The following is a 26,478-nucleotide window of genomic DNA, read 5'->3' as shown; positions in this document are numbered from 1 at the left end:
TTAACATTGGGGAAATATGTTATTAAGATGTTTACGAAGGGGATATATGTAAAAATCTCTATAATATAGATAACACCATAAACAGTTACATCTAGTATCCACGGGGAAACCCACAAACCATGGCTAATGAGTATTGAGTAACATGTACCTAATGGATACGGGCAAGTATGAGATACTAAAAAAACCCTCTCGTGCCCGGCCCATTGTCATCCCTAGTTTCACAAGGTTTTGCTCTCGGGTCACCTTCTAAATTCTAATATGAAATTTAAGTGTTAGGGTCTCCCTTCTTATACTTTTGCTACATACAATGGCATATTTAGAGAATCTGATCATGAAAAACTCAAACCAAATCACCAACAGTGATTCCCTTTATAAATTTCTATCAAATTCCACATGAAGTCAAGCTTTGTAATGTTCTTGGGATGAAGTCTTTATATCACAACTTGCTTTGTGTGTAGTTGTATTTGAACAAGAAGTCAAAAGCATATAGACACTAACCTGGTCAACGGACCTATTCAACTCAGCTCATAAATGTCATAGCAGTCTCAACCTGCTAAAACTTGTTCATCAGCCATGCAGCAAATATCCAAGGTAAACACTAACAACAACAAGTGCTACCACAGATACAAACAGCAGTTGGAACCCGGCCTCTCCTGTCCTTGTATTTTGATTGGTTCTCGGATTGTCCTATAAAAGAAAGTTTTAGGGGCATTTTTGGAATGTTTTTTTGACTCTTATTATTGATTTCTTTATGCCTATATCTTAATATTCTCTATTTAAAGGTATAACTTCAAGTCAAATGTAAAAAAACTGAAAAACCACTAAACTTTCATGGATTTTAGTGAACAAAAAACGTTGACTTGTAATATAAGCACAAACCAAAAGTAAACTCATAGGCCATAGCTTACTTGTTTAAGTATTGACTCAAATTCTCTCAGTTTTGACTTTATTTCTTCTACGTCGTTGCTTAAACGTAATTCTTCTGTATGCTTCTTGTTTATAGATTGTTCGTTCTTCCTTCCCTCTACAACTTCTCTATACTTCTCATCAACCTAGTATAGTTTAAAAATAGTAATAACTAATAAAGCAACCTTTTTTTACATAAAATAAGATGGCATGTAAGACATATATTTAGCCATAATACCTCCCATCAAATAAAGTTCTTACCTTGGCATTCGAACTATTGTGTTGAACCAAATCATCATTTGATTCAGTGACTGTATTATATGGTCTCATTCTTGATATTCTGTTCGTTGATGACAATATTGGTGAGTTGGGTGGACTGACAAGAATCACTTTAAGCTTTGTTTCCTCAACGTGGTTGTCACCCTCTTTAGCAAACTGAAAACGTGATGAATCAGCTAAACTCACTAGACGTCTAGACTTATCATTTTTTTTTACAAATGGGTTCAATTGGGTTATCGTATGTTAAAAAGTGTATTGTGTGTGGGCAGACCCGACCCGGCCCATTTTAGCACATTACCCAACCAGGCTCGTTTGCCACATTCTATAACTCACTGTCAAACCAACATTTCTTGATACTAACCGTGGTAGACATGATACGATCCTCTGTAGTCCCGCTGGGTACAATTGTACTTTGAATTAAGAACTTGTCACTGCATATCAGATCTGGAGGAGCTACTTTTTGGGCTTGCATAGTAACTGTGCTACATGTCCAATACGAATATATCTTAGTGTATACAACATGAACTATCCTAGAAGTGAAATCCATCAATGGCTTAATTGTCTAAGACATTGATCATGGGTTCTTATAATCGGTATATCAGCTGAATATAAGGGAAAATGATTTTCAAAGATACACTTGTGGGCCAAGAACAAAGAAACTAATAGATCATAAGAAATTAATAAACTCTACAACTGGCAATCATACACCTCTTTTAAAAGTTGAGATGCAAAAAGATATTGAACTGCAATGTAAATGCGAATACACATGGCATCATAAAATGAGTAAATGCACACAGCTTCTGTCTAACATATGGGGTCCATGTTTCTTGGTCACTCTAGATGTCAAACGTTATTCGATCTTAATGTCAAATAGAAGGGATGAGAAATAAAATAGGAGTGATTAAACTCAAGAAATACAAATTGTACTCAAAGAAATACGGTTACATGGTTCCATACTTAAGATCAATTTGCAGGTCTTAGGAAAGCTCAAGCAAATCAATGTCTGCAGAGTAACAATATGTAAACAGCCTAAAATTCATCATTTTCAACAAAATATTAGCAGGACTTCAAGTAATAGCAAAATAGCAAGGACCCACCACACGGTCTAATATTTTCGACAACAAAACTTATACCTGTAAAATCACATGTTAAATTTGGCTTAATAACTCCCGTATTTGGTCTGGCACAGTATTTTGACAAAGACGTGGTTTTAACCTGCAAAAAATCAATTCATATGGATAAATCTACTTATATCATATCATAAGATAAATCAAAATTAAATATCAAAAACAAGGTCAGAACCTTAAAAGCGACATGCTGATCAGACTTATTGACCAGTCGAATAGTACATGAGCTTTGTTTCTCCGGTTCAACTAATCGGAAATAGAAAAAAAAGGCATGAAGAGTTAGCCCAATCCTGTGATAATAACAGTTGTAGATCTACACATACATTACAAAGTGCAATGAAATTATAAATCCAATGTGAAGTTTTATGTTAACTTAATCACAATGTGGAATGAGAGCATGGTTATAATTATATGCGTGATTGAATTTGATTGCCCATACATACTTGATTAAGTGGACTATCACCATGTCATGTATGAGTACATTGATATAGTCCATAACTATACAAGTATGGCCCCTTACATCAAAACAAACTTATATAAATTTGTTAGTTATAACTTTTGGCATTGATCAGAATCATGAATCGCCTAATTTATGCTACTAATAACTGTTACAAACGTCTTCACTAACATTACTTATGATTGATCCATCAAAAACCCCTAAAGTACTTAACCTATGACATTTGAGGCACAAATAAATACCTTCTTTCTTTCAAACCTACTAAGCTGAATTCACAGCTGACTCTACATGTATAGGATCATCAGCATTCATTTATATCAACAAAATAGTTCAATTTAACTTATACAAATTGAGTTTCAGATTTGATGAGAACTAGCATTTGAGCAAAGGAATTACAGAGAGCAAGAGGCTTACATACAATTCTAATTTCGTGAGGTTGAATCTCCAGCAGCTGCGTGTTCATCTTCGCATCCAAACAGTACTGAAACGAACAGAGTCATAGAGATTGTGATTTGATCCATCAGTTGGTTATGTAGAACCCTAATTTATAAATAAAAAGAGTTCGTGCTGGCAAAATGCTGAAACAAACTGGTGAAGTTATTATTAATTAATTACCTGAGAGCGCGAGAAAGGCAATGACCAAATTCAAAACATATAAGGAAGGTCCTTGGTTGACAAATATGTTATCCGTATTATGTCCTTACCCTTGTTTTATACTTTATGATCTCTCTAATTTAATCTCAACCATTCAATTTTAAAATGAATGGACAAGAGTGTTTCCTATCCTTCTTAGGAAAACCAATCTTCTTATTATAACTCAACTCTGTTTCTTATTACCTCTCGCTTTACAAAGCCCCGGCCAAGGTGCTAAAGGACTTGGAATCTATTCGCAAATGTTTTCTTTGGGGCGGTAATATTGACAGAATAAAATTCATTGGGTCGCTTGGGAGAGACACGCAAAAGCGAAGAAAAAGAAAGATGATGGGTTGGGTCTTGGTCTGCTTGAAGACATCAACAAGGTCTTGCTAAATGGGTTTGGAGATTTAAAACTAAGGATTACAGTCTTTGGTGGAAGGTTGTGTCGGCCATCCATGATACTAGACTCTCGTGCAGTACTGACAATTCGTGTCTTAACATATTTAACAGGCTAGAAACGACGCGTTTAACACAAACATCAATCATGAATACGACTTGTTAAACTACTTTATATGTCATGACTATAAGACAGTTTTAAATTTTAGGTACCAATAATGGAAAATGATAGAGGTTAGCGTGACCAACTATCCAAACAACAAAACTACTTGTTACAAATAAAATCTTGTTGTATTAGTTTCAATAATAAGAGAAAAAACGCATACCGCACTTTTTGAATTAACAGGTCTTATCATGTCTTAAACAAATACCCAATTGTCAGCCCTACTATCGTGGTCTATGGTATATCTCAAAATGTTTATCACGGGGGGTTTGGAATAGTATAACAAGGCTCGTTCTCAAATTAAAGTTGGATGTGTTTCCTTTTCTAATGTCATTAAGGGTAATTTTGATACTGGAAATAAAATGAGATTCCAGCTTGGCCCTTGGGTATCTAATGAACTCTTGCGCGTAATTTTTCTGAATCTTTTCCAGTCTTAAAAAAAAACTTGTTCTCGGAGTGTTGTACTTAGCACTCGCCTCTTGATTTGCGGCTTCGGTTGTTTGACATTATGTTAGTAATTGGTACAAATTAACCCGGTCTTTCGTATTTTCAATTTATGATATTTTTAACATACATAAACAACTCCCGAACTAGGAAACCTTCATATAAATCATTCACTATATATGGATGATAGATTTTTGGTGTATTTAAAAGGCTATGAAATGATCTTTACTTCACAAATAACGAGGCCAATCCTAAAAAGATTCTGAAAGACATCAATTGTTTGGTTGTTTCTTTGTCCAATAATAGGTTTAAGATAAAATATTTATCCTAGTTAGATTGATGTAGTTTCAATCTCGTGTAATTATGTTGTAATTTTGTAATTGTTTAGATGCCCTTTTGTTTTGTATTTTAGTTTTTTTTTTTTAATTTACCTTTCTAAAATAAATAGAAAAAACTTATTCATCATCATCGTACTCAGTATATCCCACCAATAGCAATGTTATGGTAGGGTCTGAGAAGGGTAAGATGTAGACAGCCTTACCTCTATCCCATAAGAATAGAGATGCTGCTTCCGGTGAGACCCCCGGCTCGATAGTAGTTTTGCATCAAGCCTTTGACATAAGGCACATAACACTCAATCATCGGAACACCCGCTGATTGCTACATGTGCCCTTGTCTTTCGGCTATCAACGCCACCACATGATGCCTGATTAACCTTCCGCCACTTTTAACGTTATTTTCACGAGATTAGTAAAATAACGTCAAAATTAGTGTAATTTTACTTTTGCCACCCGAAGGTTCACATATATATACATTATATGCGCGCATCGTAAGCAGAGCGTAATAGAAAAAACTTGTTTATCCTTTTTATATTATCTATTATAAAAATACATATTGACTTATAGCTAATTAGAAGTCGTCACATATACCAAGTACATTAAAGAGACTAAGTATTATTTGACACTTTCTCACACTAAAACTGATAACATCCTCAGTCTTTGACTAACCAGGAATTGACATTTGTTACATGTAGGCTAAGCTTAGCCTACACATACATTTTGTTAGTCATATGTCTTGTCAGCTAAAAAAGTTCACGCTAACTTAGCCAACTTATCTTTTTTAACTGTCTGTCTTGTAGGCTAAAAACTACACTTGTAGGTTAAAATTTCGTGCTTAGTGACATGTGCCAACTCAAGGTTGTTATAATGTGGGATGCATCTTACTATTTTTGGGCCAAAAAGAGTTGGCTTAGGTTTAGCGTCCTAAGTTAGCCTGTCCTTCGTGACACAATTTGATAGGTTCACAAGGTGAAGTATAGAAAGTTATAAGCTAAAAGTCAATGTCTGATTTTGAAAGGTCAATGCTGTCTATTTTGGTAAATTTCCTTTCGAAAACCTATTGCATCGATTATGTGTCGATTGTTAGCTGTTGGCGTGGTATCCCGCCAATCTTTATGTTGAAGGTAAATGATTGACTAAAGATCCATTTTAGTTTAAAATGAGAGGAAGGCCAACAAAGAGCAGGTCAACCAACCATACTTGCTACATGTTGGTGTCTATAAAAGCAAGAAAACAATAACATTTTCAACAATATAATGGTGTCAATTACTAGAATTAAAGAAGATATAAGACGATTTTTGTTCATATGGTTGAAGATCATCATCATCGTACTCAGTATATTCCACCAATAGCAAAACTATGGTAGGGTCTGAGAATGGTAAGATGTAGACGACATTACATTTACCCTGTAGGAATAGAGAGGCTGTTTCCGGTGAGACCCCCGGCTCGAAGAATAGAGAAAAATTGGTTGGATTAAAATTGGAAAAGTGAATTTGATTTTTCATTTCATGTAATTGGTGTATATGATGTATTTGATTTGACTAGATGGGGGTGTGTGTGGTGCTGTTCGGTGTGATTTTTGACTAAGATCGAACCAAAAACCAAACTTTCAGTTTTATGAATTTTTTAAAATCGTTCGGTTTCTGTTTTTTCGGTTTTGGATGCGGTTTTGATAATCGAGCCAAAACTTTTTGGGAACAAAAAATTGACCCAAGATATTGAAATTGGACAAGATTTTTTTTGTTTAACCTAATGATTAATAGATATTGAATACTTAGACTTTCAATATCCGTTATTAACCACATAGTCATCGGTAGATTTAGTTTTAATGGTTACGGTTAAAATATTATGTTTATTTCAAATTTTTTGGTCATTTTGGTTTGTTTTGGTTATTGGTTCTTAACAAAATACAAAACCGAACAAAACCAATATTTTGATATTTGCTAAACTTCTAAACTGAATCAACGTTTTCTAATTCGGTTTGTTTTGGTTATTGGTTCTTAACAAAATACAAAACCGTTATTGGTTCTTAACAAAATACAAAACCAATATTTTGGTTATTGGTTCTTAACAAAATACAAAACCGAACAAAACCAATATTTTGATATTTGCTAAACTTCTAAACTGAATCAATGTTTTATAATTCGGTTTGGTTTTGTTTTTTCGGTTTTATACACACCCCTAGACTAGATATTTGCTAGTCTTTTTATAAAATAAAATCGGCCGTTAAAAAAGAATAATAAAAAAATTAAGAAATGACTAGTTTGGTATCACCTATGAGGCTATGACCTATGAACTAATAAAAAATAAGAAGCCATCACTTGTGTATAACTTATTATCACACCCTTAGACAAACCCCTCCTCTCTTCTCACCTGCAACAATACAATGGTGAAAGTAGCAGCAGCAGAAGCAGCCGCCAAGAAGCAAAAGGTCACCAAAAAACCAGGCACCGCCACCAAGAAGAAGATCATAAAAAAGAAGAAGACATTACCAGACAAACCAACCAGCCAAAACCCACCATCATCATCAAACCCACCACCATCTTCCGATTCAGACCCAGACGACACCACCCCAGACCAGATCCACAAGCTCATCGAACCCTACACCAAAGACCAACTCATCCAATTCATCATCAACGCCGCCTTAACAAACCCTACGCTCTACACCCGCATACGCGACACCGACATCTCGCACCGTAAAATCTTCGTCTTCGGATTAGGATGGGACATCACGAAAGAAGCCCTAGTCCAATCCTTTAAACCCTTCGGAGAAATCGAGGATTGTAATGTCGTAATCGACCGGGTCACCGGCAAAGCCAAGGGCTTTGGGTTTGTCCAGTTTAAACCCGGAAAGAGGCGATGAAGGAGCTGAAGGAGCCCAGGAAGAAGATTAATAACCGAATGGCGTCGTGTCAGCTGGCGGCGTTGGGACCGCCTGCTTCTGAGGCTCCCGTGGGAGGTGATAATTCGTGGAGGAAAATTTATGTTAGTAATGTGCACCCGGATACGGACCCCGAGCGGTTGAGATTGTTTTTTGAGAAGTTTGGGGAGATTGAGACGGGGCCGATTGGGTTCGATAGTGTGACGGGCAAGTCGAGGGGGTTTGCGTTGTTTGTGTATAGGACTCAGGATGGGTTTAGGAAGGCGTTGGAGGAGCCGCATAAGGTGTTCGAAGGGCATCAGTTGCATTGCCAGCGAGCGTCCAGTGAAGGTAAAAATAAGAGCGTTGTGGTTTCTGCTCCGGGTAATTCGGTTAATACGGTTAATGGGTTGGGTGTCCAACAGCCGACTACGCAAATGATGGCTGCTGCGCAGAATTTTGCGTTGTTTAATCCTATGTATGGAGGGTTATTTGCAGCGAATCCGTTTTTGGCTTCGGGGGTTTTGGGGCAAATGGGTGTGGGTGGAGTTGGTGGTGCGTCGGGTGGGTTAGGTGGTTACTTTGCTGGTGCAGCGGGCGGGTTGAATGTTGGTGTTGGCAGTGCGTCATTGTTAGGGGGTGTTCCCCCTGTGATACCGGGCTCGGGCTTACAAAATTCCTACCCTAAGAGTCGAGCAGGCCCTGCTTCGCCTCCGGCTCTAGGTTCTGGTTCTGGGTCCAGGGCTCAAGGTGGTGCAGGTGCTGGTGGCTCTTTCGGTGGTTATCCGTCTCATATGTGGTATGATCTGATAGACTGTTTTTGACTATGTTTTATGTACATGTACAAAGTTGTGAACTTTCTGCGTTTTGTTTGTTTTTTCATTTTTTTACATGAGTAGTTTTGTTTGTGCAGATGAATTGCAGCTGCCATTGAGGTAAGTTATCATTCAGAATCGGAGAATGTGTTTTAAAGGCGTTTATATTTCGTTAGTTGCTTGGAAGCTGTGCATGTCGAAGCATCTTTCGTATCTCTAATGTCTTTCTATGGTTTAAGTACTTGTTTTTACTTGTTTTTTTATACTTATTTTGGATACATTTCTATAGTTTATTGTATGGAGTTAATGACATTTTAGCGTTTATCTTTTATCTATTTTTATACTTTCATTTGGGGATATTTTCGTTGAGTTTTTGCTTCTGTTTTCCATTTGAGTTTGCTGTGGTGCTTATGGTATGCTGAGGTTTGTTGGATTTACTTTCTCATTTACTGGTTGTTCTTGATTTTGACTCGCGTATGCATGTTCTTTCTGTATCTTCAACATGACATGGTTGACATTTATTATTTCTTGATGGTCATACGGTTATACTTTTTTATAGTTTTGTTATTAGTGTCGACATATTGTTATTTTTGTAATCATTTATTATTATTCTTTAGGCTTCAGTTATTGGGATGACTTTGAAAAGCACAACTATAAGATTTCTCTATATTAACTGGTAATGGGTAGTTTTCTCAAGCAGAAATTAGAAAGGAACAAACAACATTGCTGTTTTTTCACTTTTGCCCATAGATCCTATGGTCTTTTACATTATACATATTTTCCACGTTGTCTTTTTGCATGTTTAATTTCAAATAAAGTTTTTCATTGCAATTTTCTATTTAGTACTAGAGGTGGCCCAGATGACAAAGTGGACCGCTTGGGTGGTCCAAATGGTTTTGGAACAAAATAAGTGTTTTGGCAAATGTTGAAATGGATCGGGTCAGCTTTTTTTTTTTGTCAACTTTCTTTTACCATAACAAATATTAATGGCGCTTTATGCATCAAGTCTTTAAACTACAGTTGGGTATTTTTGGCCCGTTTAACATGCTTGACCCGTTTATTCTTTAACTTGTTTGTTATTTGACCCGTTAGGCTTAAAAGATAACCCAACTCACTCCATAGATAGGTAAATTGATCGAAATTGCCATCATTAATTTGATAACGATGGAGAGGCTCTTATGTGATTTGTGTTTTCATTTCATCCCGATTTGACTTTTAGTAGTTAGTTGACTTGTGGCTGTTTTCTTGAATACTTTCACTTTAACCTGGTTATGCAATACTTCTTCTTTCCAGATTGCTAGAAATTATTAATTTTTGTGGCCATTTTTTATGTAAATGTTTTCATATTTAGTATTTGTATTAGCTTTCTTGGCTCAGCAAATCTTGCTATTCCTCCACTTTATATTATTCTTGTTTTAACTCGAGTCAAAACAGAATACTTTTGGGCATCCAAAATAGTGATGATTTATGGTTTTACTTGTTTCTATGCTGGATGCCCTTAATTTTGAGGATATTGATTTATAGTTTTACTTGTTTAGTTTAAATGTGCTTACGCTTAGAGGGCAGTGTTTTAAGTATATTTTTTGAGTCTAACTTGAGTTCCTGGATAAAGTTTGTCTGAGGGGTGTGTTTGTGAGTGTTACTTCTGATGGTATTTTTAATTAAGCATAATGACAATGTATGAACATGTAATTTTGCTATTTTTTTAATCTTTCCTGCACTCGTTATGTAAGATTATGTATCAAAAGATTTGAAATCCTTTTGATGTTCTTTGTATGCAATATAGGGGTGTACGTGTGTTGGTTGGGGCTCACCAAACTAAAACGTTTTGGTTTTAGGAAATCAGGCGGTTTTGGTTTTTCAGTATTGGTTTGGTTTGAGTTTTGGTTTTATATTAGGGTTTGAAATGCTTGGGTAATGAATGCGTTTGCAACTTGGTCCAAAGTAATGAAACGAATTATAAATTCAATTGAAAACATTCAAACAAGTTTGGTATGTTTGTTTTGTAGGCTTGGTGCAATTTGGTTGCTAAGTTGGATTTGGCTCGGTTTTGTAGTGATGTATAACCAGTACTCAGAACTGATCCTTAATTTTTGTTTAACCAAAATGTTGGTTAAAAGTTTGGTATGTATGGTTTCCAGGTTTGGTGCAGTTCAGTTGCTTAGTTGGATTTGGTTCGGTTTTGTAATGCCGTATAACCAAAATGATCCTTAATTTTCGTTAAACCAAAATGTTGGTTTCTAGTTTTTTATTTGTTAAACTAGAAGGTTGGTTTCCTTTCCCCTTCTTCATCAGCACCATTGTTCCTGCACTTGAATTGCCACTGTGAACCACCTAGCACTCCCACTGCAGCACACCACCTCTACTTGAATTGCTGTGATGAACAACCTTAATGTGCCCACCAGTCCACCACTCTTTTTGGCACCCCAGTGTCACCAGCTAAACACCCATAAATCCCACCTTCCATTCTAAGCAACCAACGCCTTTGAGCTTTCGTTACACCTAAATGAAACCAGTTAACATATTGTTTCACTAGCGAACACTGAAATTCTGACCTGGTGAGAGTTTCTATAAATGAGAAATAAGAAAATTGACTGTTTTATGATGATTAGGTTTCAAAATGATTTTGTAAACATAAACATAACCAGCTAGGGCGCCTATTAAATCAAACTTGAACTGAGACCGTGGCTGAATTTAGTGGACGTGGTGATTGAATGAGATGGTCGATTGTACTTTCCCCCGGTAATGTACCATGTATGTGATAAGTCATTCCATGTTATCTTAACAAAACAAAACGTAGTTTGAAAATTATGAGTCCTTGACTGTATTTTTATTAAAAAAAATAGAACCCTAACCCCATTAGAACCTCATATTCAAAGATGCGTGCGTATTGGTGTAATGCTAAGAAGGGTGACCTTTCAAATTAAAGACTTGTAAAAATTAGTGTAGAATTGTACTTATGGTTACAAAAAAGAATGATTTTGTTCCTAGAGCATCTCCAATCAAGTTTCGATGTTTTTGAAGGACGAGAGGTTGATGCGAGAGAGAGGTTTTTATTGAAAAGAAGTAAAATTTGGTTGTAAGAGTATCAAAGCCTAACTGTTTCTATGAAGTAAATTTTAACTGTGAGAGAGACAAAGCCTAACAAGGTATACAATTGCGAGCCACATTCTTGGTGCGGTAATATTTTCTTAAGAATATAACTACAAAGATTATAAATGAGCTGAGTAAAGTTAAAATACAAAGGACAACAAAAATGAGAAGGGTGAGAAGGAATCTAATCCATTGATCTTATATTTGGATGGTGAAGATTAATTCAAGAGTAAAAATTAAATAAAAATAGATGAGAAGGGCATAAAGATAATAACTCATTTATGAAGACTTTCTCTCTCCACATGCAAGGCACATGTCAATTCCCCCATCATTTTAAAACATCTATAACTTTTTCATGCGACGTTTTTTTAGAATTTTTTTTTTCAAAATAACGAGCGTTTTTTTATCTTTAATATGAATATCATATTGTTATATAAAAATAAAAAAAAGTTGGTGGGTTTTTTTTGTATTGTGTTATTTGGTTGCCCATTGTGTTTTTTAATTGGGTTTTTCTATGCATTGTGTTATATATTTTGGTCATTGTGTTTTTCAACTGATACTCATATTAAAAATAAAAATTAAGATAAAGATTACGTCACTGTGTCTTTCGTTTGTCACTGTGTCTTTGTGCTCAACATTTTCTTTATGTTAATTGTGTATTACGTTCAAGCCATTGTGTAATATGTAGATTCCATTGTGTTTTACGTTTATGGTCATTGTGTTATATGTATTTACCATTGTGTCTTACGTCTAAGGTCATTGTGTTATATGTATTTACCATTGGGAAAATTACAAGAATTGGCAAGTTTGACTCAAAATTTACCAAAATAGACATGTCTATTTAGCCTACATCTCTCCAATCATTGGTTTTTTAACCAATAAACAATTGACACGTCACCGAAGCCGGCTAAGGCGGCTAAGCCTTAGCCTCCACTTTATGGGCACGGAATTTTATAAACAGTAAACGGGTCCCACCTTTAACCAATAAAAATTCGACACGTGTCAAAGGCGGCTAACCTTAGCCTACATCTATAGTTATTTAGCCGGCATCTTTGACTCTTAGCCGGCTTCGGGATACGTGTATATTTAGTTAGCCGGCTCCAAATATTCCTTCTTAGCCGGCTCCAACTCGGCTTGTAGGCTAAGGCTTCACTTAGCCGCCTTCAATTTTTTCATTTAGCCGTCTAATTTTAGCCGTCAAAATTGTATATTTTACCAACCTTATTAGATATATAGCCGGTTTCACTTAGTCGTCTTCTTAGCCGGTGTAAATTTAGCCGCCAAAATTGAATATTTTACCCACTTACCAACTCTATTAAATATTTAACCGGCTTCACTTAGCCGTCTTCTTAGTCGGTTTAAAATTAGCCCACAAAATTAAACATTTTACTTACTCACTTAATTATTTAGCCGGCTTCGTTTAGCCGCCAATTTTTTTTCTCCTAGCCGGCATGTTTTAGCCATCAGCAATAAATACTTTACTTACCCAAATTTAATTTTTCACCAACCATTTTTATAAAACTATACAACCATATTCCCTACATCTTATAAAACCATTTTCACCCTCTCAAACTTTTTTACTTTCTTATCACAAGATACTCATTTTTTTAAAAAATATGTTTGTTAACGTCGTTGGTTGTAGTGGTGGGAATTGGCATGTTGTTGATCGGGTTGTTGAATACCTTCCGGTTGATTGCATGAAACGTGTTTTACAGATAAGTACAAATATTACTTACGATTATTTAATTTCTTTAATTTCAAAAGAGTTTGATCTTCAAAATATTACAAAATATTCAAAACGACGACGTTAACAAACATATTTTTTTTTAAAATGAGTATATTTTGAGAGGGTGAAGATGGTTTTATAAGATGTAGGGAATATGGTTGTATAGTTTTATAAAAATGGTTGGTGAAAAATTAAATTTGGGTAGGTAAAGTATTTATTGCTGATGGCTAAAACATGCCGGCTAGGAGAAAAAAAATTGGCGGCTAAGCGAAGCCGACTAAATAATTAAGTGAGTAGGTAAAATGTTTAGTTTTAGGGGCTAAATTTACACCGGCTAAGAAGACGGCTAAGTGAAGCCAGCTAAGTATTTAATAGAGTTGGTAAGTTGGTAAAATATTCAATTTTGGCGGCTAAATTTACACCGGCTAAGAAGACGGCTAAGTGAAACCGGCTAAATATTTAATAAGGTTGGTAAAATATACAGTTTTGACGGCTAAAATTAGACGGCTAAATGAAAAAATTGAAGGCGACTAAGTGAAGCCTTAGCCTACAAGCCGAGCTGGAGCCGGCTAAGAAGGAATATTTGGAGCCGGCTAACTAAATATACACGTATCCCGAAGCCGGCTAAATAACTATAGATGTAGGCTAAGTTTAGCCGCCTTTGACACGTGTCGAATTTTTATTGGTTAAAGGTGGGACCTGTTTACTGTTTATAAAATTCCGTGCCCATAAAGTGGAGGCTAAGGCTTAGCCGCCTTATCCGGCTTCGGTGACGTGTCAATTGTTTATTGGTTAAAAAACCAATGATTGGAGAGATGTAGGCTAAATAGACATGTCTATTTTGGTAAATTTTGAGTCAAACTTGCCAATTCTTGTAATTTTCCCATTTACCATTGTGTCTTACGTTTAAGGTCATTGTGTTATTTGTATTTACCATTGTGTATTACGTTTCAAGTCATTGTGTTATATGTATTTACCATTGTGTATTACGTTTCAAGTCATTGTGTTATATGTATTTACCATTGTGTCTTACGTTTTAAGTCATTGTGTTATATGTATTTACTATTGTGTCTTACGTTTTAAGTCATTGTGTTATATGTATTACTATTTTGTCTTACATTTAAGATCATTGTGTTATATGTATTTACCATTGTGTCTTACATTTAAGGTCATTGTGTTATATGTATTTACCATTGTGTCTTACGTTTAAGGTCATTGTGTTATATGTATTTACCATTGTGTCTTACGTTTAAAGTCATCGTGTTATATGTATCTTACCATTGTGTCTTACGTTTAAAGTCATCGTGTTATATGTATTTTACCATTGTGTCTTACGTTTCAGGTGATTGTGTTATATGTATCAATTATTGTGTTTTACGTTTCATGTTAATTTGTAATATGTATTCATCATTGTGTTTAGTATTAGATAATTTGTTGGTATTTTTCATTACATTTACATATTAGTATTACACAACGGTGTTATTAGTATTAAAAAAACATAATGATCAGTTGAAAGACACAATGGCGAAAAAACACAATAATAAACAAAAAGACACAATGGTAAGCAAAAAGACACAATGACGTAAATTATTTTTTTAGTCTTATATAACAAAATTATACTCGTATTAAAGGTAAAAAAACGTTTGTTATTATAAATTTTATTTTTTTAAAAAAATATCATATGAAAAAGTTATAAAATGATGGGGGTATTAACATGTGCCTTGCATGTGAAGAGAGAAAATGTATACAATTACCTCTCTACCTTTTTTCCTTTGGTCCTTACTTGACACATATTAATTAATTATGATTTCTCATCCTTCTCATTTTTATTCCCGATGAACCGTAGATGAGCTTAGTGATTTTGATCCTATCATTAACACCCAAACCAAAAGCTAACTTTCCCCATTTCCACTGTGTCAATCTGATATTCCTAGGCGCCAACCCAACAACCGTTGAAATAATCGCCACATAATAAATATTGTTATTATTATTTTCTTCTTCTTCAATCTTCTACCTGCAAATTCCAATCCCCAATTCAACAACAATGTCAATAACATTTCAAACCCTAGTTCCTCGTCACTCACTCACTCGCATCTCCTTCAAATTAACACCCACCAATCTCATAAACCCCAATCTTAACCTCACAATCAACCCGCTTTACAAAACCCTTACCACCCGGGTTCTAAATCACCCTTATACTTCAATACGAGCTTTCAATTCAGACGCACTAGTCGACAAACAATACATTGCTGCCACTGATACATTCAATTTAGATGATTTTCTCCACATATCCGAATTCTTTTGCCTCGCGTCCTCCGCGGTGCTTTCGATTGGATTCGTTATTAATTCTACGTTTTCGACTTCACAGAACCCGGTGTTGGAGTGGTTTGGGACGCGGGGTGCGGTGTGGCAGCCGGTGTTGTTGGTAGTGGGGATTGTGATTGGTGTGGCGATTCGACGCAGACAGTAGAGAAGGGTTTGTTTAGGGTTTAGTAAACCCGGTTCTTCGGGGATTAATTTGGTTGACAGAATTGAGAAAGTGGAGGAGGATTTGAGGAGCTCGGCTACAATGATTAGGGTTTTGTCGAGGCAGCTTGAGAAACTTGGGATTCGGTTTAGGGTCACCCGCAAGTCGATGAAGGAGCCTATTGCTCAGGTATGTGAACACTAATACTGCAATTTTCTGTTTTTAATTTTAGAAATGCTAAATTTTGCTATATATTTAGTTAGAATGCCATAGATCTTAGTAAGGAAATTTTTAGAGAAGTGAGGCTATCGAATTAAGAATTTGAATTGGTGACATGATGCATATGCGGTTAGTTGAGCAGAGAAAAGTATGTTAACTTGAGACGTTGAAAAAAATGGGAATATTAAACTCCACATTTAGTTTTTAAATTTAGTCTCTGCATCTTTGTAAAAACGAAAAAGATATGTTTACTTGTTATAAAGTGTGAGGTTTTCTTTAGTTGTATGATCTTAGAATAAAAGTATGGAAGGGTTAAAATTTTCAAAGTGGAAAAGAAAGATAAGAGATGGATTTGAAAGAAATAATGATTTCATATGAAGGAGAATGTGTGAATTTGGAATTAGCCGAAATTAAAGTTTTGGTAACTAATTATAAAATTCCCACCTTTCAGCTCTCATTTGTTTCGTTCACAACTGGAAAGAGATTAAATCCCATGGAGTTTTGTTCTAGTTCTCTGTAGATGTTTTGGTGTTAGGTTTTACGAGTTTTTGTTTGTTCATAGGTGCACCTTGTCTAAAGTAATGCTTTGTAAGAATCCTATGATGTGTAGTGGTTGATTAGTTGAAGTTTTTAGTGTCACTCATGTGTTTTTGATTGCCTGTTTAGTCATCGTTTAGTTTGTTGAGTATGGTTAATGAGTAAAAAATATGGTTTTGGGTCAAGCTAATTTAGTATGAGTCTTTTATGTGATGGGGATATGCAAACTGCTGTGTTAGAAGTTGATATTTAAATAAATTTTCAGTTTGAAAGTTGCTGATGATATCTTTACTTGGAACAATAGTCAAGTGAATAAGGTGAAGCAAAATTGTGCTTTAAGTATTTGAAATTCTTATTTGTTTGAGATAATCAGTTTTATGCAGCTAGGTTAATAGATTAATTGTATGATTAAAAAAATACTAGGGGGCATGAATTTGTTGGAAGAACCTAGAGGAAGAAAGAAACAAAGGGTGATGTATGTTTCTTTTATTAGATATTTTTTTAAGTTATTAAAACAAGATAAATGTCATAGCATGATGACAAATCTGTCAGCTAATAATTTTATGTATTTAGTATACAATTTAAATTACTTTAGTTGATAACCTTTGGTAGTTCGCAAATATTATTGTTTTCGCATTTGTAATGAAGCAGAAATCATTTGGAGAGTTAACAATAGATTCTTTAACTAAAAAAGGCAAACCTGTATTATAATAAGCTATGTGCCACAAATTATTAACAAATAACACATGTGTGGCACACTACCAGTTGACTAGGGCTCTTATGTGGTGAATATGACAATGGACTTGTGTAAATTTCTAGAAAGATTATGTTGATAGTGTAGGGGCTTGTTTAGCAAGAAGTAAGAGCACGTTAGAAGTTCAGGGAAGCGTAATGTGCTTTGTGAAACGTGATCCATGCCTATACATACGTGTGCGCAAAGACATTTCATAAATTTCTAGAAAGATTATGTTGATAGTGTAGGGCTTGTTTAGCAAGAAGTAAGAGCACGTTAGAAGTTCAGGGAAGCGTAATGTGCTTTGTGAAACGTGATCCATGCCTATGCATACGTGTGCAAAGACATTTTACAAGTTATATGATCATGTCATGTGCTTTAGGATTGTTGAAGTATGTGATTGGTTTTGAAAGTAAGAGCATGATTTGTTTATGCTATGAACTTCCTAATTAGTCTTGATACTTGTGAGTTATAAATTTAGCGAACTGAGAGCTGGATAACGAGCCTATATAGGCAGTAGATGTGACAAGCAAGTCACTAATAAAGGCCAGTGAACCTTGACTGTGTTGAATTTTGATCATGTTATTTTTGTGGACAAAGATTATGCTAGTTGAGTATGTGTTGAATGCTCTTGTGTTTAGATATTTTCTATCTATTATGAAAGGTGTGACACTGACATATTAACTTATGGAGTGTTTTGGTACATAAAACCTTAAATTTACCAGCATTTGCTGACATGGTGAAATGACAATTGAGTTATCCATTAATTGAAGTATTTACCAGCAATAACAAGCCCTGGATTTTGGGTTGTTACAATCTTTATAGTTAATTAATAGGCAAAGTGGACTTCGTAGAAAAACAATTACTATATTGCTGAGGATACTTAACATGAGCTTGTCTCTAGAATTTCTCAAGTATATAAGTATACTTTTTAGATAGACACTAGAACCAATCACATATACTGTCACCTTCAGGTTCATAACACATGCAAATAAATGTAGTCTTACACGTGATGTGATTGAGAGCATCTTGTTTTTATATTTCATGTTGATAACATTAGCGTATCTTTTTAGTGAAACGTCTACTGGCAATAGAGTGAGGAATGTGTGTCACTGTATAATACCGTGTGCCCTGTTACAGATTAATGACACAATTAATACCTTAGTCTTCTGAAAGATCCTGAAGTTGCTCTGCCTCCTTACTTATGAACATGTTGATTCAGTTATGCTTAATTTGATTGGCTCAATCGAGTAGATTAAGGAAATAGCTAAAATGGAAACAGACCAAATGGGTCTAAAGTCAATTTATTCAAATAATTAGATTATTATTGAAATAATATAAATTTTACAATCAAATTCGACATATTAGTGTTTCATATAAATTCAAATTATGGACGAAAAGTGTCTGTTCAGCTCAATCAGATATGACCGTCACCAATAAATGATTTGGACTTGAACCTGTTCTCACTTGTAACACAACCTGCCTGACCTGTTAATGTCCTTCAATCAACATCTATAGAATTACTAGTACAGTTTGTTGTCACATGTGCTTGTGTGCTGGTATAATACATTACACAAATTAATGTTACCAAGCCTTAGAAGCCATAGCAGTAGTGTTGGAGCCTTTATTTCAACAAATTTTCAAGTATATTTTTCTTTTTGTGTGTGTTTGTAGACTGCGGAATTGGCAAAGAAAAATTCAGAGGCGACACGGGCACTGGCAATGCAAGAAGACAACTTGGAGAAAGAACTTGCTGAAATTCAGAAGGTTCTTTTGGCTATGCAGGTCAGTTATTGCTTAAAAGTGTCAGCAGTTTTGTTAATCAACTTAATGGCATTAAAACTGTGTTTGTCAGAAATCTCACAAATAATAGCTTGTTTTGTTTTACATAATCAAAAAGCAATACTTTTAAGGATTTTGGCTATAGAGTAACAACATACTTTCCTAAAAGTACCATTATGACTTGTAGAAAAGGGTTTACACCAAATGCAACTTGTTTTTAACCTTCCGTCATTGTATGTAATAGTTTTTTTCCACTGTATTCAACACGCTTCCAGTTTTTATCATTATATGTGAGTAACCTTCTAAAGAAGTTGACACGGTGACAGGGCAACACCTTATCAAACTAGAAAAAAAGAATCATCATTTGTTGCATACAATAACAAAATTGATATTAATGTTGGTTTTAATTAACCCATCTGTAGAAAAAGATTTTTGACTGTAATTCTTGAGATGTTGACATGCAGGACCAACAACAAAAGCAACTTGAGCTCATCCTTGCCATAGCCAAAAGTGGGAAGCTATTGGATAACAAACCGGTACCCAGTCAAGATCAGAAGAAAAGTCAAACCAATAACTTAGCTGCAGGAGTAAGTAATTCAGATGGAACCCGATGAAACTCCAACATTTAGTTTGCACTTTGAAGCCATGGATGTTGCTTAAAGATGAAATGGGAATGCTTGATTTTGTATATTCTGACTGATTATGGAGGAGTTGATCATGATCGTGCCTTGAGATTAAGGGTACTACCGAAAAGTAAGTGAAGGATATGGCTTTTATACCCTTTCCCTTTTGTTAAAAAGGCGCAATTTTTCAAAGACATATTTATACTTGTCATTATGTTTAGCACAAGAGTGAGTTGTTTGAGATGTATCAGTTGTTAGTTGTAGCACTTGAAGTGAAGGATATGGCTTTTATACCCTTTCCCTTTTGTTAAAAAGGCGCAATTTTTCGAAGACATATTTATACTTGTCATTATGTTTAGCACAAGAGTGAGTTGTTTGAGATGTATCAGTTGTTAGTTGTTAGTTTGAGATGTATCAGTTGTTGGGTTATCAACCCTTAATTTATTCGAATGCGGTTAGCAAAAAGTATGCAAGTGTAGTTACATTCTTATAGGTTGGTAGACTTGATGTTAGAATGGGGGATTCTCATTCAACAACGTTGTTGTTACCCGTTTGAAGAAATTAAGGATCACGAGTTGGTCATGTGCTCAAGATCTGGATTTGGCACACTCTATGCCAAACCGAATGCATAGTGAACGTCCGTCCCATCTTTTTCTAGCTACCACACCCACCCATCCACCCTCTCATACAAAATGGTACCCGGTAAGAGCATCATTCGTCTACCCACGTCCAATTCCATCCATTCATTGATGAACCATCTACCGTTTTGTCTCTAATCTAATCTAGCATCTTTTAAAGCGTTCCAATTTGAATAAAGCTGGGAACCAAACGCATAGCATAGCGGATTATCCCCAACCTATTTATCAAGTCAAAAAAGAATTTGCTTTCCATTTCCCACCACGCCTTTTGTTGATCCAACAACTCATTTATTATTTTCATCGAAACTGCCTTTCAACCTTTGAAATTTTGTTCCAAACACCAAACAACTTTGATTTAGAGTATCGATTTTGTGTCTCTTCATTAAAAGTTATGACATTACAAAGGTGGTGGGTGGTAGAGGGGATGACTGGCACTGGATGATGAGCTCCGGATGTTATGAGGCAGGGGAAAAGTGGGTCGGGTACAATGGATTAAGAAAAGAATTTAAAAATGTCATATATGCATTGCCTAAGTCATTTAAAAAATCCTAAGTCAGCAAGAAAACTAACGGAATTTTTGAAACCAATAGACTTCAAAATTTGTTCCATTGCTCCCTTTATCTATGCAATTTTTGAAATCCCTTTATAATTAAAAAAAAAAAAAAAAAAAAAAAACACTAGCCGCATTCATCAACTTTTCATTTTCAACATTAAAGTCTCACACTCGATTCCTTCTCTTGTTATTTCTTGTCTTGTGTTTGTGCATTTATGTGTGTTTCCGTCGGTTGGTTTATGTTTGTTTAATTATGTTGTTCATTTTATTTATTTGCTTAGACTTTTAACAAAACAAACATGAAGCTTCATTTTAAAAGTACATATATAATAGGCCTTTTTTTAAAATAAAAAAAAACTTAGAAGAACTGGCGATAGTTAATTGTTACAAATATATGATATAACTTTAGTTTATCAATAAAAAAATAAATTAATGGTTGTACAAAAGAAATAGAAATAATCAAGAACAATATTAAAAACCACTTGGGCTAGCTCAAGTGGCCAACCAAATGATGGCTAAGAGTTTGATGCTGGTTGGCCTCTCAAGTTCGAATCTTGATGGCGACACGAGTTTTCTATTAGGGTGTCCCTTCCCAGAGAGCTTGCTCTTGTGGGCGGACAACTCCTGTCAAGTGGCAGGGGGCTCAAAATTTTCTCGTGGAACGCCTAGCCAAACTCGGATGCCAAGCGTGGGCCCGGTTAAGACAACATAGTCTTAGCCCCAGTGGGACGGTTGGGGCTCTCTCCAAGAGCTGTGGCTGATTATTCAACCACTATGAAAGTCACCGTTCAAAAAAAAAAGAACAATATTAAACATGAAACATTCATTCATCCAAAATAAAGGAGTAACATTTAAGATTTAATTATTGTTAATATTTATCCGATTTATAGCAATTACTATTTTGGGTTTATTTTATAAACTATGGCATTCAACCAATAGTGGTTAATGTAGATGTTTTTATCTAAAGTTGTCAAATCCATATAATTTAGGGTAACCATCAAAACCACCTCTTCAATCAATTCCTTATTATATGGATGAATTATATGGCAACTAAAGTAAAAATCTAAATATATGAACTCACTGTTGATCCATCATATAATATATCACATATCCCCCAATCACCATTTACTATATAACAAGACAAAAGAGAAAAAAATAATAAAGAATTAATTTATGGATATAAATAGGGAATAGAATGTGAACGAATTTTAGAAAATGAAAGATAAATTTATGAAATGGTGTTTTTTAGCTAAATTGTAGGAAAAAATATATAGAATAGGTTGGGAATGCTTTTAAACACATTTTGAGAAAATCACATCTCCAATCAATTCCCTATTGTATGGATGAGTGATATGACAACTAATATAAAAACCTAAATATAGGGTCTCATTTTTTATCCATGCCATATAATATATCAACTATCTCTCGATCACCATATATTACATAACAAGACAAATGAGAAAAAAAAAGAATATATGGACATGAATAGGGAATAAAATGTGGAAGATTGTTTGAAAAATTATAGATAAATTTATGAAATTGTGTTTTTAGCTAAATTATAGGAAAAAATATATGAAATGAACTGAGAATGCTCTTATATGAAAAAATATAAGTTGTTTGGTGGGTGATACTTTAGGATCATACATTATTAGCAAGAGTCTATGGATATGGATGACAATGAGTCGAGTTTAGGTCGTATATTAACAATCTCAATCCCGTACCTGATTGTAAAATTGTGTTTCATACCTGCGCCAATACATGTCAGGTATTTGTTAGGTAATTACGCATTGAGTATACCGGTTAGTTTGTAGAAAACAACCCGTTGATTCTATAAATATATTTCTTTTTTATTTACTATTATATTATTGTATAAATTTATTTATGTAACAATTATTGCAAATTAACATGATACATTACGTACAAATAAACGTCATCGTAAATAAACAATATCACAACATAAAATATAAATAACCTCATCAAATACAATGTCTCAAAAGAGTGAATTTGATTTTCCATATAACAAGCCTACTAAAATGAAAGATCAACACACAAAGGGGAAATGAAATTAAAAATAAAAATTTTCTGACATCCGGTTATGATAAACGAATATATAGTTTCAAGTAATCACATTGGGTATCATCTAATCTCATACTCGTCTCTTACCCGCATAAAAGTTTAATACAAATCACATGCCAAGTTCAATACTCATCGGGTTCTGGAAATACATGTCCTGGATGTTTCGGGTTTCGAGTATACCCAACATACTCTGGTTGTTTTGCGATCCCTAAATACATCCAACATACTCGCCATATCATGTTGTAAATATGTCTCATTTCTGTGTGTCATGGCAACATTTGTACATAGACCTCAAAACCAAATATTTATTACAGGTATATTTGGTTTTCTTTTGGTGACCTAGGACAGTGGCGGACCCAGGATTTTTTGTCAATGGGTCCCAAATTTTTCGGTTTACAAAATTTTCGGCCCGGCCGTTATTCGGGTAGGGTAGAGGCGATGAACATAATAAAACACGGAAATATGGTGTAACTGAAAACGAGTAAGTAGAAAGAATTTAGATTGGAAACTAGATGGAACATAGACTTTTAATTCATTTTTATTCATACCCGAAAAATATAAACGTAAGCTATATATATGGTTATATAGATTGCTAATAAAGTATTTAATAAGAATAAAACACTTTTGTCTTTCGTACTTTACTTTGTAGTTTATTTATTTAGTTAGGGGATCGTCAATCTCGAATTTGGCTCCATCACCCAACACTTTAAAAAATGATTTCTTATGTGAAATGTCACTTCTAGTGAAATTTTGTATTACATACTCCCATGGTCATCCCCCCCCCCCCCCCCCCCTTCTTTTCTTCCTTTTTGTGTATTCTTTACATTTATTTAGTTACATTTCAAACACCAATAATTAATTAATTATCATCTTATGATACACCATTAAACACACTCGATCACCTTCGTTGTTGGAACGAGTCAAGTTTGTGATTTATTATCCTACCCCACGACTCCCGAATCACAAAGAATGTGCATCAAGTCGTCTATCATACATGCTACCATATGGTCTTAGAGCTAAATATGGGTATATTAGTGTACACACTAGTGTATATTTAACTATAAATGTTGACCATTTCCTACTCGATTCTAACATGTTTGGCAATTCACAAGTATTCTTAGACGAGTGACAACGTAAGGTTTGTGCATCTTTAGAACTTAAAACCAGTGAGCATCTTTTAATTACTGATCAAAAAGTACAATCATCTTTTTGTGTTTTTTTTCCTGTCTACAAATATTCTAAAAATGATGAAAAAGCTATAATATCAAAATGATAATCTAATTATTGAAATAAAAACAACTGAGAAGGCTTGGTAATTAATATGAGCCACCATTTGTTTATGATCGATGCAAAGGGAGAATTCATTTGCATACCATATACATGTCCATCGGGCGGGCCCACTGCTAAGTCATTCGTTTGGGATACCGACACTAGACTTATCAAGCATTCGAGCATTATACTTTTCATAAACTCGGGGTCCGGTTCTCGGCCCACCATTGTTCTGCTTGCTTCTCACTGAACCGCTTTCGGCTGCAAATTGAGTAGGTTTTTAAATAAAATCAGGATTTTAATAGACGTGTTGGTCGAGTAATATGTCTAAACGAGTTTTAATATTGTTCAATACTTTTAAAAGGGAATATTCCACTTACACCTTTTTTAATAACAAAAAGCGCTCAAGTTTCAATATTGTTCCATTTTATAAAAGAAAATTTATAAACGTTTACTTTTTTTCTTAAATAAAATGACATGAATGAAACATACATGTATGTAACTATGTTACTATTTATTGATTATTTCTTCAAGTTTAACTTGAAGCAGAAAGTAATTGTGAAGAAAAAGAAAATTTACCAAATAATAACAAAGTTGCAGAATTGTTCCATTTAAGTGAACTTGAAAAAAACAATCACTAAATAGTAATTAAATTTCTTATAATTCCATTTAAGTCACTTAAATAATTTAATGTTTATAACAACAATGAAACAATATATGAAACTTGAGTGGTTTTTATAGCTAAAAGAAGTACGAACAAAACTTGATTATACCTACCTAAACCATATTAATAAAATAATAATCCAACACTTTATAACTACCTAAACCATATGTGTGCACTTGTAGAGAATACAAGCTGGAAAAGGCATACCTGAAGCGAACCCGTTTAAGATCTTTAATGCCTCCAGGTAAAGATGTGAGAGTAATATAAACACCGGGTTCAACCCATTCATCAACACCATTCTGAGATTCACTATTGTTGCTTCTGCTACTGTTTCTTGCTGCTGCTGACTGGACTGGTTTATTTTGGGTTGAGCTGTGGTTATTAATGGCGTTCGGTTTTATTGGGCTGTTTGAATCGTTGGAATCTGGTTCTTCATATGGCATTGTTTGACCATGAGACCGGTCAACTAAGTCAACTCGGGTGTTTGATGTAATATCGGCGAAGATATATTGGAAGTAAGTGAAGGAGATTTGATGTTCCTGGCAGCTCCCACAGGTAACCTTTCTGCCATTTCTTTTAGCTATTTATTGTTGCATACAAAATACGAAAAAAAAAATCCGTTATTTGTTGCTTCGTCCAGATTAAGAGAATTGCAAAAAATTAACACCGAGTATATCCATTCACACTCTCATATAGCCATGTAAACAAACCTAACATGCAGTGAACAGCGGAAAGTTCGTTTATTAATAAAGAAACAGCATGAACAAACTTCATTTAGTTAAACGAACGAACACGAATACGTGTCTCTTCAGTCATTTATGTTCATGAACGTCCGCCTACGTACGTTCATTTAAATCCGTTTATGTTTGTTCGTTTACGTTTGTTTAAGTTCTTTCGTTTACATTTGCTAATATATTCAATTATTCAGTAAAGAATTTTGACACATTGCAACTTAATATAGTTTTAATAACTTTTTAGGGCTGACACATTGTTCTTCACATTACTTTTAATTAGTTTTAGCTCAATTATGTTCATTCATGAACCATTTGTTTATACGCTTAATGAACGAACACAAATAAACATGCTCATTTTGTTAACGAACGAACACGAACAAGAAAACCCTGCTCATTTACTAAAAGTTAAACGCTCGAACACAAACATGCTCTGTTCATGTTCGTTCAGTACATTTACAAACCTACTCTCGTATCTTAATGCAAGTTTTAAGGTAAGGGTGTAAATGCCATAAATTTGAAAATGGATGAATTTGATGCTATGATTTGACTTACTAGGGAGGTAAGTGAGTTAATGACTTCTTTTGCAGCTATACATTTTGAGCTCTCTTCCTTTGCAATAGTCATTGCCTCCTTTAACTGTTTAGAAGTTGTTTCAAGTTCAATCTCTTGAAGTTGTGCTTTACGAGTTAGATTTCCACCTGCAATAATTTTATACATTTTGGTAATTATGTCACATAACCAAGGATCACATACAAATATTAACATAGTAAGCATCTACATACCTGGGCTCTTAGTTTTACAACCTCTTGGCTGGTGTCATCATTTGTCGTCTTGACATCATCAATTACAACTTTTGGTGAAGATAACCCACCCAAGGTTGGGGTAGTTGAACGAGGAGGGCTGGGACGTCTAGATATTGGAGATGTAGCTCGAGACACAATTA

General features: G+C 34.6%; 2 protein-coding genes, 1 long non-coding RNA gene and 1 pseudogene across 4 annotated transcripts; 2 read left to right on the top strand and 2 right to left on the bottom strand.

Annotated features, from left to right (window-relative positions):
• Positions 1-216: 216 nt before the first annotated feature.
• Positions 217-3,373, bottom strand: LOC143537537 (vesicle-associated protein 3-1-like). Its single transcript, XM_077031280.1, has 7 exons — positions 3,184-3,373; positions 2,488-2,558; positions 2,319-2,400; positions 1,547-1,662; positions 1,168-1,341; positions 909-1,052; positions 217-687 (listed from the first exon to the last, which is right to left on the bottom strand). The coding sequence occupies exons 1-7, from the start codon at positions 3,230-3,232 to the stop codon at positions 568-570; spliced, it is 756 nt and encodes a 251-aa protein (XP_076887395.1). The 5' UTR covers positions 3,233-3,373; the 3' UTR covers positions 217-567.
• Positions 3,374-7,110: 3,737 nt separating this feature from the next.
• LOC143537558 (UBP1-associated protein 2B-like) lies at positions 7,111-8,745 on the top strand (annotated as a pseudogene). Its single transcript, XR_013136076.1, has 2 exons — positions 7,111-8,405; positions 8,520-8,745. The product of XR_013136076.1 is annotated as a UBP1-associated protein 2B-like (transcript).
• A 6,413-nt stretch (positions 8,746-15,158) lies between these two features.
• Positions 15,159-19,802, top strand: LOC143537557 (uncharacterized). Its single transcript, XM_077031306.1, has 3 exons — positions 15,159-15,896; positions 18,871-18,981; positions 19,443-19,802. The coding sequence occupies exons 1-3, from the start codon at positions 15,810-15,812 to the stop codon at positions 19,590-19,592; spliced, it is 348 nt and encodes a 115-aa protein (XP_076887421.1). The 5' UTR covers positions 15,159-15,809; the 3' UTR covers positions 19,593-19,802.
• A 4,372-nt stretch (positions 19,803-24,174) lies between these two features.
• On the bottom strand, positions 24,175-26,223 carry LOC143537534 (uncharacterized). Its single transcript, XR_013136072.1, has 3 exons — positions 26,088-26,223; positions 25,009-25,381; positions 24,175-24,398 (listed from the first exon to the last, which is right to left on the bottom strand). It is a non-coding gene; the product is annotated as an uncharacterized LOC143537534 (long non-coding RNA).
• Between the last annotated feature and the right edge of the window lie 255 nt (positions 26,224-26,478).

Source organism: Bidens hawaiensis, unplaced genomic scaffold (genome assembly GCF_021521415.1).
Source record: "Bidens hawaiensis isolate Kalapana, Puna unplaced genomic scaffold, B.hawaiensis_p1.1 tig00011228_1, whole genome shotgun sequence".
NCBI lineage: Eukaryota > Viridiplantae > Streptophyta > Magnoliopsida > Asterales > Asteraceae > Bidens > Bidens hawaiensis.
Note: the sequence above shows the minus strand (reverse complement) of the source record. Positions and strands in the feature narration are given on the sequence as shown.

Excerpts from the sequence above, each read along its gene's own strand:
- LOC143537537 (XM_077031280.1), bottom strand. The coding sequence starts at position 3,232 with ATGAACACGCAGCTGCTGGAGATTCAACCTCACGAAATTAGAATTGTA. Across the intron at positions 2,559-3,183 it reads TCACGAAATTAGAATTGTAT|TTGAACCGGAGAAACAAAGC; the intron begins GTAAGCCTCTTG and ends ATTTCCGATTAG. Across the intron at positions 1,053-1,167 it reads ACAATAGTTCGAATGCCAAG|GTTGATGAGAAGTATAGAGA; the intron begins GTAAGAACTTTA and ends AAACTATACTAG.
- LOC143537557 (XM_077031306.1), top strand. The coding sequence starts at position 15,810 with ATGATTAGGGTTTTGTCGAGGCAGCTTGAGAAACTTGGGATTCGGTTT. Across the intron at positions 15,897-18,870 it reads TGAAGGAGCCTATTGCTCAG|ACTGCGGAATTGGCAAAGAA; the intron begins GTATGTGAACAC and ends GTGTGTTTGTAG. Across the intron at positions 18,982-19,442 it reads AGGTTCTTTTGGCTATGCAG|GACCAACAACAAAAGCAACT; the intron begins GTCAGTTATTGC and ends GTTGACATGCAG.